Source organism: Hipposideros armiger, unplaced genomic scaffold (assembly GCF_001890085.2).
Source record: "Hipposideros armiger isolate ML-2016 unplaced genomic scaffold, ASM189008v1 scaffold_411, whole genome shotgun sequence".
Lineage (NCBI taxonomy): Eukaryota > Metazoa > Chordata > Mammalia > Chiroptera > Hipposideridae > Hipposideros > Hipposideros armiger.
This window is the reverse complement of record NW_017731761.1, coordinates 1,219,382-1,233,041: the sequence shown is the minus strand read 5'-3', so window position 1 is coordinate 1,233,041 and position 13,660 is coordinate 1,219,382. Positions and strand designations below refer to the sequence as shown.

Genomic DNA, 13,660 nt, shown 5'->3' with positions numbered 1-13,660 from the left:
TTTTTTTTCCTGGGGACAAGGACAAGGCGTTCGCCCAACACTCAAGGGTGTTCATGACCCCAAAGCAACAAGGAACCACTGACACTGACCAGAACCCTCTCCACCCAACGCCTACACAGCCACAGTCCTCATTTTAGAACCCCCGACATGCACTTAAGACGTCCTCTAGGGTCCTCCTTTGGGCCCCAGTCCTAGGCTTGAATCTGCACCCGGACACTCATTCCCAGAGAATGCCCGAGGCAGTAGTTGGACTGGGAAATGAGACGGGAACTTGCATTCATTCCTTCATTCTCTGAACAGATGTTAGATGCGAAGCCTGTATGGGCCAGGGGCTAAGCCAAGTGCTGGGGATGGAAGGGTTAATAAATCAGAATAAGTAAACCACAGAGCATTTCGTAACCCAGTTGCTAGGTCCATCTGCTTGAGCTGAAATTGGAATCCTGCTATTTAGTGGCTGTGTGGGCTTGGGCAGGTCGCCTACCTCTCTGGGCCTCAGATAGCTCAGAGGGGATAAGACAGCACCTACTACTGCATGCCGTTAGGGTGAGGAACAGATGAGTTCATTAACGCATGGAACAGAGCCTGGCATAGCTACCGTTCTCCCCAATGTGACTTCTTGTTACTAAGCTGGTCAGGCAAATTGTTGTGCAAAAAAAGGAAGGAAAAAAAAGGTGTGATAAGTGGTATGGAAAACTACAGGGTGCAAAGGCAGACTCGGGCAGGGGAGTAGCGGGTAGAAGGAAGGCATGGTTGGTGAAGGGCTCAGCCTGGTCCAAGGCCTGGAGGAAGGCCTCAGGGATGATGGTCCCCAGACAGGAAATTCTTGGCTGGGCAGGGAGGTAGGCTAGAAAAATTCCAGTCTTATGTTTTAGAAGGAAAAAAAAGGAGGACATGAGTTGAAAGGAGCCTAAGAAAACACAGGGTGAGGGGATATGAGAGTAGGAAGGCAGCTTTGGGGGTGCCATCCCCGAATTAACCTAGGCCGAAGGTTTCTTTACAGACATTTGCAGGTGGAAACAATGTCTCAGGCTGCGAAGGCCTTAACAACAGCTGCAGGGAACCCAGGGCCAGATAGCAAGGGGAAGGGGGCCCCAGGCCCTGCCCCAGGCCCCGGCTCTGCCCTGGCCCCAGCATCCATGCCCGTGCCCACTGCCAAAGTGGCCGACCTGCCTCCTGGGAGCTACCGGGTAAGGACGTGACGGGTGGGATGGCTAGGCTCCAACCAGCGCTTCCTCCTTCCTCGCCCCTCCCCCTGCCAGTCTCTGACCTGCACAAACACGCGCTCACAGTTTGTGAAGGCAAGAAACAGAAGGATAAAAAAAGTGAGCTGGCTTAGTAGCAGGAGCCACCTGTCCCAGAAGGTTCTATAGGGCAGCAGGATGGCCTCGGATCCCCCTGAAAATTGTGGGTCAGGCTGTAAGGGCTCCTGGAGAGCAAAGGCATGTGGTCCCCTGGGGTCGGGTGGGGTTTGGTTTCAACCTCAGGTGCACAGAACTGGGTCATCATTTCACCTCCCTCGGTTCTTGACACTCTCTCATGTGGTGCACGCATGGCCGGCTTTTATTATGTAGTCACTTACTGAATTGTTCATTTTTATTTAATTTTTCATACGCACCTACAAACCCATCAACCATATTAAAAGCCAGGACTTGGTAAAAATCCTCTTGTTTGAAAATGTTCCCCATAAGCCCACCAGCCTCCTCCCTTGCTCAAGGCAACTTCCATCCTCACCCCTGTCCATCAACTGCTTGCTTGTTTTTAATGTATTCCTTTCAGAGTATATACAGAGGGTGCCCCAAAAATGCATACGCAGTTTAAGAAAGGAAAAATCTGTATCAAATTATGCTGATGCTAACCCCTTTGAGCACCTCCTGTAATTGCAGAAGTCAAACATGACTTGTATTCATCTTTTGTTATCGGTATATATCGAGTACTATAATTTTAATAATTTTTTCCATTCTTAAAATGTGTATACATTTTTTTGGCACCCTCTGTATTTGTAGTTGATCTGGGTTTTTTGTTTGTTTTTACCTTTTTTTTCCTTAATTTTATTGGGGAACAGCCATGGTCATTGGTTACACATTGCTGTCATGCTACAATGGCATAGTTGACTCTTTTAAGGAGGGCGCAGCTCACAGTGGCCCATGCGGGGATTGAACTGGCAACCTTGGTGTTATCAGCACTGTGCTCTAAGCAATTGAGCTAACCTCACCCCCGATCTGTTTTTAACTTATTGAAATATGCTGTATGAAATGACTCTGCATTTTTCTCTTTTCTTTTCATTCACTCTGGGATCCCTGATGGTCATCCATATTGTGCGTTGCTGTGGGTCATTCCTTGTGGCCACTGTCTGATATTTCAGCGTGTGACCATCATTCCTGAACACCCATTGGTGGTCTCTAGCTTTGCTCTGGGGAACAGCAGGGCCAGGCTGTTCTGTCCACGTCTCCTGGGGGCACACGCGCGGGAGTTTCTCTTGGGTAGACAGGTGTAAGAGTAGAAGTGCTAAGTCAAGGTTATGTGCACCTTCTCTTACAGCTGGGGAAACGGACGCTCAGAGGGAAAAAAAAAGACACTTGCCTTGGTTCCAGTAAATGGCAATGTTTTCCCAACTTGGGACAAATGGATACTAAACAAAACTGGAGGCTTAGTGAGGGGAGGGAATTAGCTGACCTTCACACAGGGGCCCCTTTGTGTGGGCCCCACCACATCATGGTGGGTAGGCTGGCACGTGTTTCCCGAGCATCAGTTCTGTGGCAGGAGCTACAGAAATGGATCAACGCCTGTAGGAGCCCTTGGTCTTTGGAGGGGTTGTGTAAAGGGCGAGCGGGATGCATAGAGAGAGACCCAGAAGCAAAGCAATGTGACTGTGCAGTCTCTTCCTTGTACCGCTGATGGGATGAACACAGTGGTGAGCAGTCAACCAACCCCACCTGGAGAGGGGGCATCAGGGAAGGCTCCCTGGAGGAGGTGGCATTCTGAGCCTAGAAAAGGACAGAGAACATGAGCTCTCGGATGGGGATGTGTGTTGGAGAGGGCGTTCCAAGCAGAAGGAATAGCACAGATAAAGGCCTGGAAGGAAGATCCATCAGTGCCTAACAATGGTGCAGATATTAAGTTCAGAAAAGGAGGGAAAGGATGACAGCGTCGTCTCACAGACCTTGGCTCATGTCACACTCTCATGTGGTGTGTGCATGGCCCGTGTTTACTGATATAGGGACTTAATGACCTTTTTGACCTGGAGCCTCTCCAGTTTGGAGACACTCCTCCCCCTCACTCTGCCCCCGACCACTGGGCATGGGGGCCTCTCTCCTCCAGCTGGTGGTCTTCGAGCAGGAGAACTTCCAGGGCCGTCGGGTGGAATTCTCCGGGGAGTGCTTAAACCTGGGAGATCATGGCTTCCACCGAGTGCGCAGCCTCATTGTTACCTCTGGACCGTGAGTGTTGGGTAGGGGAGGAACACTCCTGCAGACAGAATAAAATACAGTAAAACCTTGAATTGCAAGTGACTTGGTTTGCGAGTGTTTCGCAAGACGAGCAAACATTTCTAATACATTTTAACTTGGTAAACGAGCGATGTCTTGCAATGTAAGTAGTTTGTTTCCGGAACGACTTATGCTCGAAAACCAAGGTATTACTGTCATAGCAAAACAGCAGCAGCTGCCATTTACTGGGCACCTGCTCTGCGCCTGCCCCCGTGCTAGCAAAGACACATGGTTTCTTTTCAGTCCTCATTTTAAACCTGAAAGGAGAAGGAGCTATTCTTCTTCTTTCCATTTTACAGATGAGAAAGCTGAAGCTCAGAGAGGTGATTTGATTAGCATAAGGTCACTCTGACGATAAGTCATGATTCTGGGCTCCCAGAAATGCTGTTTCTACTATAGACGGAGCCCTCCCATCACTGAGGGGCGGAGGAGAACAAAGAGCTAAGGATGCACTAGCTGCCCCCTCTCCCGGGCATCAAGCAGCCCCAAGGGTAATAATAAGCAGCTGCTGAGCACCCAGTAGGTGCCAGGCACCGACCGAGGGCTTTACCTGGGATTGTACAATACTCTATGAGGAAGAGGCCATTCTTTTGCCTACTTGACAGGTGGGGAAACTGAGGCTCAGAGGGGTTAAGTCCCTTGGCCAAAGTCTCCTAGTGGTAAGTAGCAGAGCCTGGTTCAACTCAGGTTGATGAATTTCACCCACGAGGCTTTTATGGCCTGCTCCATAGCCTGCCCCTGACTCTGGGTTTCTCTGGGTCTTAGTGACTGCTGGATACAGCAGGAATAATTGTCCTTCGGACATAGTGGCTGCTGCACCAGCTCCAGCCGCTGTGGCCTGAGGTCAGGGCACATGACAAGACTCATGTGGCCCTTTTGCTTCTTGCCTCCTCAACCCGAAAGCTTCCAAGGGGTATGGTCAGCCCATCTGCCCAGCATCTTGGGGCTCTCTGCAGCACAAAGAGCACAGATGGGCTTTGAGCTCAGACAGGCCTGGGTTCCAGTCCCAACTCCCCCAGACTTCGCTCAGTCTCCAAGCCTCAATTTTCTCATCGCTGAAATGGGAGAATAGCAGTCCCCACTACCTTCCACTGAATTATTCTGAGCCCTTAAGAAGATAATGCATCACGGGCCTGGCACTTTGTGGGTGCCCAAACATGACAGGTGACAGTGACGATTAATAGCCCTCCCCATTGCCCTGTGAGTTTAGCAGAGTCATCCTGGTGGAGTGTAGTTGGTGGGGAAGAGTGGGGGGAGTGGGGGAGAAAGGGCATGTCTATCTCCTGCACTCACCCCCACCCCCAGTGTGGTCAACACAGCCTCACCCCCACCCTCCACCCAGCCCCAAAGCCCAGCTAGGAACAGGAGCTGCCGGATGTGGCCAATTTGGGTTTTTAGGCTTTTTTCAGTGCTAGTGACTCAACCCCAAAGTATTTCTCCTCAAACAAAGATGCAGCTGGTCTTTGATGTGTGTCCTGGGGCTGCACCCAATGGGAAAGACAAGAGCCTATGGTTCAGGGCCCTTGGTCTGTATCAGGAACAGCAGGCATGGGGGTGGGGATGGTGATGGAAAAAAGGATGGAGAGGATGAGATGGGCAGGGGGAGGGGTACAGGCATGATCTCAGCACAGAGGCATGCCTCCCTGCAACTTAGGAGACTTCAGCCTGACACCATCGCATGACCTTAGACAGGTGACTTGACCTCTCTGAGCCTGTTTGCATATCTGTACATTAAGATTCCTGCCCTACCTCTTTCCTCGCTTGTAAGGCTCCCATGAGCCATAAGAGATGAGAAGAGGCACTGAAAAAAATTTTTTAAACTTCTCACTTGTGTAACAGGTCCTCACTGGGCATTACGAAGCAGACAGGGGAATTGGGAGGGGAAGTGGGCAGGCTGACAACATCGTATCAGTGTCTGTCTTTCCATGAACTCAGATCTCCAGCAGTTTCCCTCTCTCTTCAATTATAAAATACAGAGGGTGCCAAAAAAAAATGTATACACATTTTAAGAAAGGAAAACTGTATTAAAATTGGAATACTTAATATATACCGATAACAAAAGATGAATACGAGCACATTTGACTTCTGCAATTACAAGAGGTGCTCAAAGTGGTTACTGTCAGTGTCCAGACACTTCTGATGATGGCAAACTACTGCTTGAGCAACTTTGACCAAAGCGTCCACGTGGATGCATTTTTTTGCCACCCCCGGTATATTATTTATTGAGCTTTCTCTGTGATGGACTTGTTCCATGCATTCCTTTTTTAGACCCTCATAACATCCTGACAAGGTAGATACAGTCATTTCTTCTTTTACTGAGACTTAACAAGCCTCCGTGACTTGCCCAAAACCACACAGAAAATAAATGATGAGCTGGAATAAGAGTGTAGGTCTGTTTTCAGAATCAATTCTCTTAACTCCTACATGGCAGCATCTTCCAAGGATTCCTTTCCCATACACCCATCCATCCACCTATCTATCCATTTATTCATCCATCTGCTTACCCCTCCCTCCATCTGTCCATTCTCCATCATCCATCCATCCATCCATCCATCCATCCATCCATCCATCTATCCATCCATCCATCCATCCATCCATCCATCCATCCATCCATCCATCCATCCATCCATCTATCCATCCATCATTGCACTCATCCATAGATCTAGCCATCCAGCCATCTATCTACCCATCTTCCCACCTACCCATCCACCTATCCATCGTTCGTCTACCCATTCATTCAACCATCCATCCATCCATTTAACCATCCATCCACCCACCCATCCTTTTCTGATTTACTCCAGACCAGGCAGGGATGAAGGAGACTCAGCTCTGTTCTGGGAGGACAAGTCTGCATCTTCAGTTTTGTCATTTCAGTGTGGGCTGTCTCATCCCTCAGACAAGACCTGAGGCTTCTGGGACACATTGTGTTTCAGTCCATGGTGGTAGCTCCCCGCCCCATTTTCCCCAATCTCCTGGGAAGAGGAAGGTCCCAGCAGCCCCCAGGGAGATGATACTAATGTCACAGTCCTCTCTTGTTCCAGAGAACTCCTGAAAACATATAGCGCATAGGTCAAGGGGTCCCTTAGTCTCAGCCTTCTCATCTACGAAACGGAGATCATCCACAATCCCTGGTCCCCCTAACACAAGCTCACTTCCTGTCCTTAATCTGGCTGCAATAAGAAAGCCAGGCAAAGCCTCCATTTGACTTCAAGTTTGTAATAGGCCTTGAGAGGACTGAACACCTTCATATGCAGGATCACATTTAATTCTCTTAGGTATCTAAGAGGTAGGTATTATTATCATTTCCCCCCTGCTGCCAACATACCAGTTACTGCGTATCTTCTATATACAGGCCGGTCTTTACCAAATACTCATAGATGATTCAATAACCGGTGTTATTTTTTCCCTTAGCCCTGTACTTCCAGGGCTATTTTTATTTAATATATTTCATTTACAATGACCATTATTAACAGAAATAAACATATTTTAAAAGAACCTCTATATCACTTTTACAAAATGTATATCCATTTTGCAAATGGAAAGTTGGTGCCACTTTCTATAAGTAAAAGATACCATAAAAAATTGATATAATGAACACAGAGCAGGGCTACTGTACTGTTGCCTGCGCAGGACTCTGTGTTACAAAAAGAGAGATTAGTAAGTGTTAAAGACACATTAGCAACCAATAGAGACTTTCTCCTAGCTGTAGTCAAGTTTAACAGAAAATGTCTTCTCCTGTGTTATTTTACCCCAAATCCTCCTAGTACTTAAATCCTGTGGAATCTTACATCTGGGGGAAACTTTCTGTTCACATAATGCACACATTGCTTCATTTAATCCTTCACCAACTCCAAGAATACAGGCATATTAGATGAGGAAACCAAGGCTCAGAGAGGTGAAACCACTTGCCTATGGTCACACAGCCAGCCAGCGGCAGAGACTAGAATCAAACCCATTGGCCTTGGGGCTGCCTTCCAAGGGGAGGAGGTGGGCTTCTGCTAACAATTTCTCTCCGTTTTGCCTTTGTCCCTCCTAACCCTCCCCACCCATCCCCATCCCTCTCATGTCCAGCTGGGTCGCCTTTGAGCAGTCCAGCTTCCAGGGGGAGATGTTTGTCCTGGAGAAGGGCGAGTACCCACGCTGGGACACCTGGTCCAGCAGTTACCGCAGTGACCAGCTCATGTCCTTCCGGCCCGTCAGGATGGTGAGTGGCTCCTGGATGGGGTCTGGGGGGTGAGTGGGGTGGGCAGAGGCACATCTGAGGTCTGACAGCAAGCAAGGAAATGGGGGTGAGCAAGGGAGAGAAGGTGGGAGTGGTGGACAGGGAGGCACGGCAACCTCTGAGCTGTCCAGGGACAGTGGACTCTTGTGCTCGGTAATTCATAAGGTGTCTCTGACACACTCAGGAGGAGCCCTGGGCAGATGAGAAACATAAAACCCATTTCTTTCTTTCCTTGCTGCTATTAAGAATAGACTCGACCTCGCAATTTTTGGAGCTAGGAGCTTCAGCGTCTTCTATGATGCTCCTTGGGGAATGTTTCTAATTCCTGGCTGCACATCATAACCTCCCAGGGAACTTGGAAAATCCCAGTGCCCATCCAAAACATCCAACATGCAGGCTGAAACTTATGCGGTGACTGAGAAGAGGAGGGCTGTGGAAAGGCACCTTGAACTTCTCAGTGATAAGACAAGGTGCTGAATTAGCCCCTTGATCATATGTAACTAAGTTCAATAGTGTAACTTAAAGAAGACTCAAAGCCAAGAGAGGTGGAGTTGTCCCCAAGCGATTCACGGTTTCTCTAGCAGTGTGTTGATCATGATTCATCAACCAACCACATCTTCACTCACAAATGTCAGTTTCCCGTGGTAACCAACTTTTGCCTTCCTGGATGGGAATTTTCCTGAACAATTTTCACAGGCGTCCATTGGAGGCTATCAGGTACCAACAGCCAGCTGTGTGGGCACGCCCAGACTGATCTGAATGGATTAGCCAACCAGGTCATACCCAGGGTCTTCTCAGAACTGGAGGCTAGATTCTCAGCCTTCATAATGGCTTCTTTGTAAGAATACATAGATTTCTCGCAGTCATTGAATGATTCTTAAATGGCAATCTACGGTAAGGGAGTTTGTTTGGGAGAGCCATCAGCTAGGACATTTCCAGTAGCTTCTAGAACGTTGCTGTCCAATACAGTGGGCAGTCGCCATAGGGAATTTGGGCTAGTCTGATTGGACAGGTGCTATAAGTGTAACATACACACCAGGTTTTAAATGCATAGTAAAAAAGAGCAAAGTAAGAATGTAAACGATCATTACATTGTTATATTGGTTGCATATTGAAATTATAATATTAATATTTTGAATGTAGAAAAAAAAATCTAACGCCTGGGTCCCTCCCCAGACCAATGAAATTGGAATCTGTGGGGCTGGGGAGCAGGCGCTGATATCTTTTCCTTGCCCACCACAGGTAGATTCTGTGCAGCCAGGGCTGAGAGCCACCCGTCTGGTCTACTCTGTCCTTTATCCCTGCTACCATCCTGGGGTGGGCCACCTATATCTTGTGCCTGGACAGCTCCCACTCCCTCCATGCTTGGTTTCCTGACTCCTTTTCAGCCTTCTCCCCTGGGATGATAGAGGGCTCTCTAGCCTGCCCAATCTTCCATGTACAGCCATGTCTTCGACCACGGTCGGTTGATCCGTTTCTGCCAGGCTCTGTTGTAGGCTCTGGGTGTACAACTCTGCATGGGACAGGCAAGGAGTCCCTGACTCCGTGGGAGGCAGCTATTGAAACCTAATCACGGAAATCAATCTATTATGGCAAACCACTGTGGTACGTGCTGCACAGGGACCGTGCAGCTTGCTAGGAGAGCGGAAGGGAGGAACTAGAGTTCTATTGTTGTTGGGGGGAAGGGAGTGGTCAGGGGGCAGTCAGAGAAGGCAGCTCTCGAAGGATGAGAACTGAGTCAGCCACGTGAAGAGTGGTGGAGAAACCTTCCAGGGAGCAGTGAGTGCAAAGCTCGGGAAGTTAGGATGGACTAGGTGTGAGCAAGGAACTAAAAAATTGCCAGTGTGGCTGCAGCTGAGGGAGAGGAAGGGAGAGACGTACCACATGGGATGGGACGAATGAGATGCTTCTTTAAAAAGTTCTGTTACTTAGTGGCTGTGTGACATCGATCAAGAGCCTCTGAGCCTCTACATCCCTGACCATAATAACCAACATTTTTTTTCGGCCCCTGGTGTGTGCTAGGCACCGTGCTAAGCAGATTAACTCATGTAATCCTCATGACACCTCCATCAAGTAGCGGCTGGTAGCCTCTTTTTACAGATGACAAGGGCCCTTTCAGGCTGGACAGTGGCAATTCTGAGAGAGTCCCACGGTGGCCTGGGCACACTCAGCTCTCTCTCTTTACACCCACGAGGCCCTGCTAAGTAACTTTTCTTTGCCTCTATTCATATGTCCCATGCCTGAGCCAGCCTCTCCTTCCCCAGGACTCCCAGAAGCATAAAATCTGCCTGTTTGAAGGCACTACCTTCAAGGGCAGCACCATGGAGATCCAGGAAGATGACGTGCCCAGTCTCTGGGTCTACGGCTTCTGTGACCGCGTGGGCAGCATGAGGGTCGCCAGTGGAACGTAAGCATCCTCCAGCTCCCGCTTCAAGCCCAGGCAGACTCGGCGGACTCGGCGGCTGCCTTTACAGGATATAACATCAGACACATCGGAAAGGCCACGGCCCCTCCCAAATTCTCCCCGTGCTGGCAGCTCGGATTCCCCCAACGGTTACATTTTCACAAATTACACATCAGTGTCATCAAACCTGGCAACTGGTTCTAAAAACCTGAAAGATGGAGAGAATAGGGGTGATATTGAAATTGAAAGAATAATGAAGTAAAAGGGGGCAGAGTTGATGCTATAGGTGAGTCTAGATGTGTCTAAGGAGAGAGAATATTTAGGGAAATCCGTAGCCTCCAGGGAAATGAGTGGAATGACTTCTGAGATGAGACTGTGTAATGAAAAGGCCTTGACCCTGTCGCTGATGTGCTGTGGGACCGGGGCAGCCTCACGCCCCGCTCTGTATCTCAGTGTTGCCATCTATACAATGGGCACACCAGACTTTTTTTACCGAAAAGGGCCCTTTGTGCTCTGAACTCTCAGGATTTGAAACATTCAAAAAAGAGCCCCGTGACATCATATCTGTGAGACTACAGGGCAGGGCTGGATGCCCAAAGGAAGCCACTTTACCTATCCCCTGTCCCTCAACCACCATGCCAGACACCCCTGGCCTCCTCTAGGCAAATGTGAAACTCCTGCCTCTCCACTGCTGGTTCTTTCTCAGCTCCTGGAACACCATCAGGGCCCTGCCCTTTTTCTTGCTCCTTTCCTCTTCCCTGAAACCCGTATCCCTGCATTCAAACCATCAGAAATGTCCTACGTATTGTCTGGGAGGCAGGCACTGTGCCAGGCAAACCAAGGAGGCAGAGATGAATAAGATTCAGTTTCTGTCTGCAGGGGGCTTACTTAGCCTGGCAGGGAGACCCACGTATACCTGTGAGATGATGTCCAACCACAATACTAAGTAAGAGATGGTCCACACAGGAGGCCAGAGGAGGAAGAAAGTTTTCTGGGACTTCCTGGATATGTGTGCTAGAATGGAGGGCAGGCCAGAGGCTTACCTGAAGGGGCTGGAACTCAGACCAGACTTTGAAAGGTGACCATCCCCACTTTCTAGAGGAGATTGCAGGGAGAGATGGAGAGCTGGCTGGTCCAGGCGGGGGTCTGGATGCCAGGCAACGAGGCTGGCCATCTCCACACTGTCCTTCTTTCTTCCCTCCCAGCTGGGTTGGCTATCAGTATCCCGGCTACCGCGGGTACCAGTACCTCCTGGAACCTGGTGACTTCCAGCACTGGAACGAGTGGGGGGCCTTCCAGCCGCAGATGCAGGCTGTGCGACGTTTGCGTGACAGGCAGTGGCACCATGAGGGCTGCTTCCCAGTGCTGGCCGCTGAGCCCCCCAAATGAGTCCACACTCTCCTTTGCTCCCTCCTCCCATCCCTCCCTCAGACTCAGTTTCCCTGTTTTTCTCATGCAAATAAAAGTTCCTAAAGCCAGAATATCTCCTGGGTCTGTGAACAGATGTGTGCTGTCATGTGACTTCTTCAGTTTTAATGATAATAATAATAGCAGGGAACACTGCTAAGTTCTTTACAAACATTCTCTCAGTATATCTTTTGGACTACTCTCAGAGGCCAGTGTTATGATCGTTCTCATTCAACAAGTGAGGAAACTGAGGCTCAGAGAGGGAAAGTAACTTGCCTAAAGTCACACAGCTAGAGAGCCGAGAATTGAACCCAGACAGTCTGGCTCCAGGGCTGCACTCTTCAATGAATCTGTGTTTTTAAACTCTACTCCTCCATGCACCATTCTCCACGATTTTTCCCCCCCTCTGTGCTTGCCACCTGCTTTGTTATTTACTTAATATTTTTATTTAAATAGACTTACTAGTTTGTGCTTAAATGCACTGATTTGTAAATAAGACTTTATCATGCTACGAGAAGTGGAAAATCAGCATCCTATGCCACAGATAGGAAGCAATCTTATAAATAAATACAATTTACAGAAGGCCAAGTTTAGAATTCTCAGCAGACGCCCTGGCCTGCGGAAGGCTCTAAGCCTGTAAACTGCTGCTTTGATAAAATGGGTGATTAGCAAGTGTCAGAGGTAGGAAAGACATGCTTGCACCAAACCAAGATTTTTTTTTCCCTCCCTGATTTAATCAAAGAAGATTGAAAAGATCATTGTTTTCTTGTATCTGATTCAGTGTTATTGAATCCTGGGTCCAAGTTCCACCTAGAATCCTGTCTCCCACTACAAATGGTACATGCCCTGCTTTTGGGAAACCCGCACCAGGCAATATTGACTCCCCTATCACCAGTTAGCATTGATTGATGTTATTAACCTTTAATCCATGCAGGAAGCCTGGTGGAGGTGTTGCCATGGCAATCTTCTTGGAGGAGGAGATATTTCAAGGAGGCCTTGAAGGATGGAGCAGGAGCTGGCTTAGTTGTGGGGGGGAGGGGGGGCAGGGAGGACATTCCAGTCAGAGCAAACAGCAGGGCCCCTGCTAATCATAAAAGGATGCCTTTTCCTCAAGACATTGCACTGCTCTCTGCCAGAAGTTATTGGCATACGTCTGTAATGTCCACAATGTGAACGTGGCATCCTTGTACTATGCTCGACTTGCACAACTGTACTTGGCAGCCCTGCAGCCCCGCAGGCAAAGAAAGGCACAGAGGCTGAGAGCGCTTGTGGTGGGCCCCAGTAATGCTTACTGAGGTGGGAGCAGCAGCTTGGTGGTTGTGTGGGCAGAAGTCTGGGGGTGGGGGAGGGAGATGCTGAGTGCGGCAGGAGATGAAGTTGGAAAGAAAGATGGGGCCCCATGACACCAACTCTGTGGTTTACTGAGCTTCGAAGTGGAGCACCACCTGACATAAAAGGTCTTCCTGTCCGGAGCTCACTCTCTCCCGTTTCCTTCTGCCGGAGCTCTCCCAACCTCCACCCTCCAATTTGCCTACCATCTCGTGTTAGAAGAAAGGTTGTCCCTCCTGCCTTGGCCTAGGAGACGGAACTCCTGGGCAGAAATCCGGAGATACGGGTGTTAGCCCTGCTCCACTATTAGAAGCTGCAGGGTTGGGCACATCGCTTCTACTCCCTGGGATTCGTTCTTCCCATCTGTGAGATGACAGCTCGAAGGTCCATCCAGCCCCAAGATTCTAGGATTGTAGGGTTCCAAAATTCCATGATTCTCCAAGATTCTGTAATGTATTTCCAAGCTCCCATGATTCTCGGAATCCAAAGTCAAGCTACATAGATCCCCATGCTCGGTTCCTAAGGCCTTTGAGGGCAGCTCTCCAATTCTATTGTAGTGGAGTCAAGCCTGACAATCATATGAGCTGCACAAACCTAACTTTCATATTTCCTCAATGCTAAGATCTCACCGAGGGCAAGATGCACCATGATTTTCCGATCCAAGAAAATCCTATCAAAGGAAAACATCGGTAAAGTTAGTCCTAAAACTTATTTTCATAGTCTAGGTCTTCTGGATAGCTTTCCCCTTAAAGTGGTCAATCTCCTTATTTTCTCAGGTGTTTCATGAAAAAAATGCGCATGTTAGCATGGCGG

The 13,660-nt window shown here is 48.9% G+C and overlaps 1 protein-coding gene across 1 annotated transcript; it reads left to right on the top strand.

The window, feature by feature from the left end:
* The first annotated feature begins 797 nt into the window (after positions 1-797).
* CRYBB1 (crystallin beta B1) lies at positions 798-11,502 on the top strand. The gene is made up of 5 exons (XM_019663945.1): positions 798-1,187; positions 3,319-3,437; positions 7,557-7,689; positions 9,972-10,114; positions 11,317-11,502. Exons 1-5 carry the CDS (start codon positions 933-935, stop codon positions 11,498-11,500), a joined length of 834 nt encoding a protein of 277 aa, XP_019519490.1. The 5' UTR covers positions 798-932; the 3' UTR covers positions 11,501-11,502.
* The last annotated feature ends 2,158 nt before the right edge of the window (positions 11,503-13,660 follow it).

Coding starts and splice junctions, on each gene's coding strand:
- CRYBB1 (XM_019663945.1), top strand. CDS start 933: ATGAGAGTAGGAAGGCAGCTTTGGGGGTGCCATCCCCGAATTAACCTA. Junction 1,188..3,318: donor TGCCTCCTGGGAGCTACCGG/GTAAGGACGTGA, acceptor TCTCTCCTCCAG/CTGGTGGTCTTCGAGCAGGA. Junction 7,690..9,971: donor CCTTCCGGCCCGTCAGGATG/GTGAGTGGCTCC, acceptor CTCCTTCCCCAG/GACTCCCAGAAGCATAAAAT.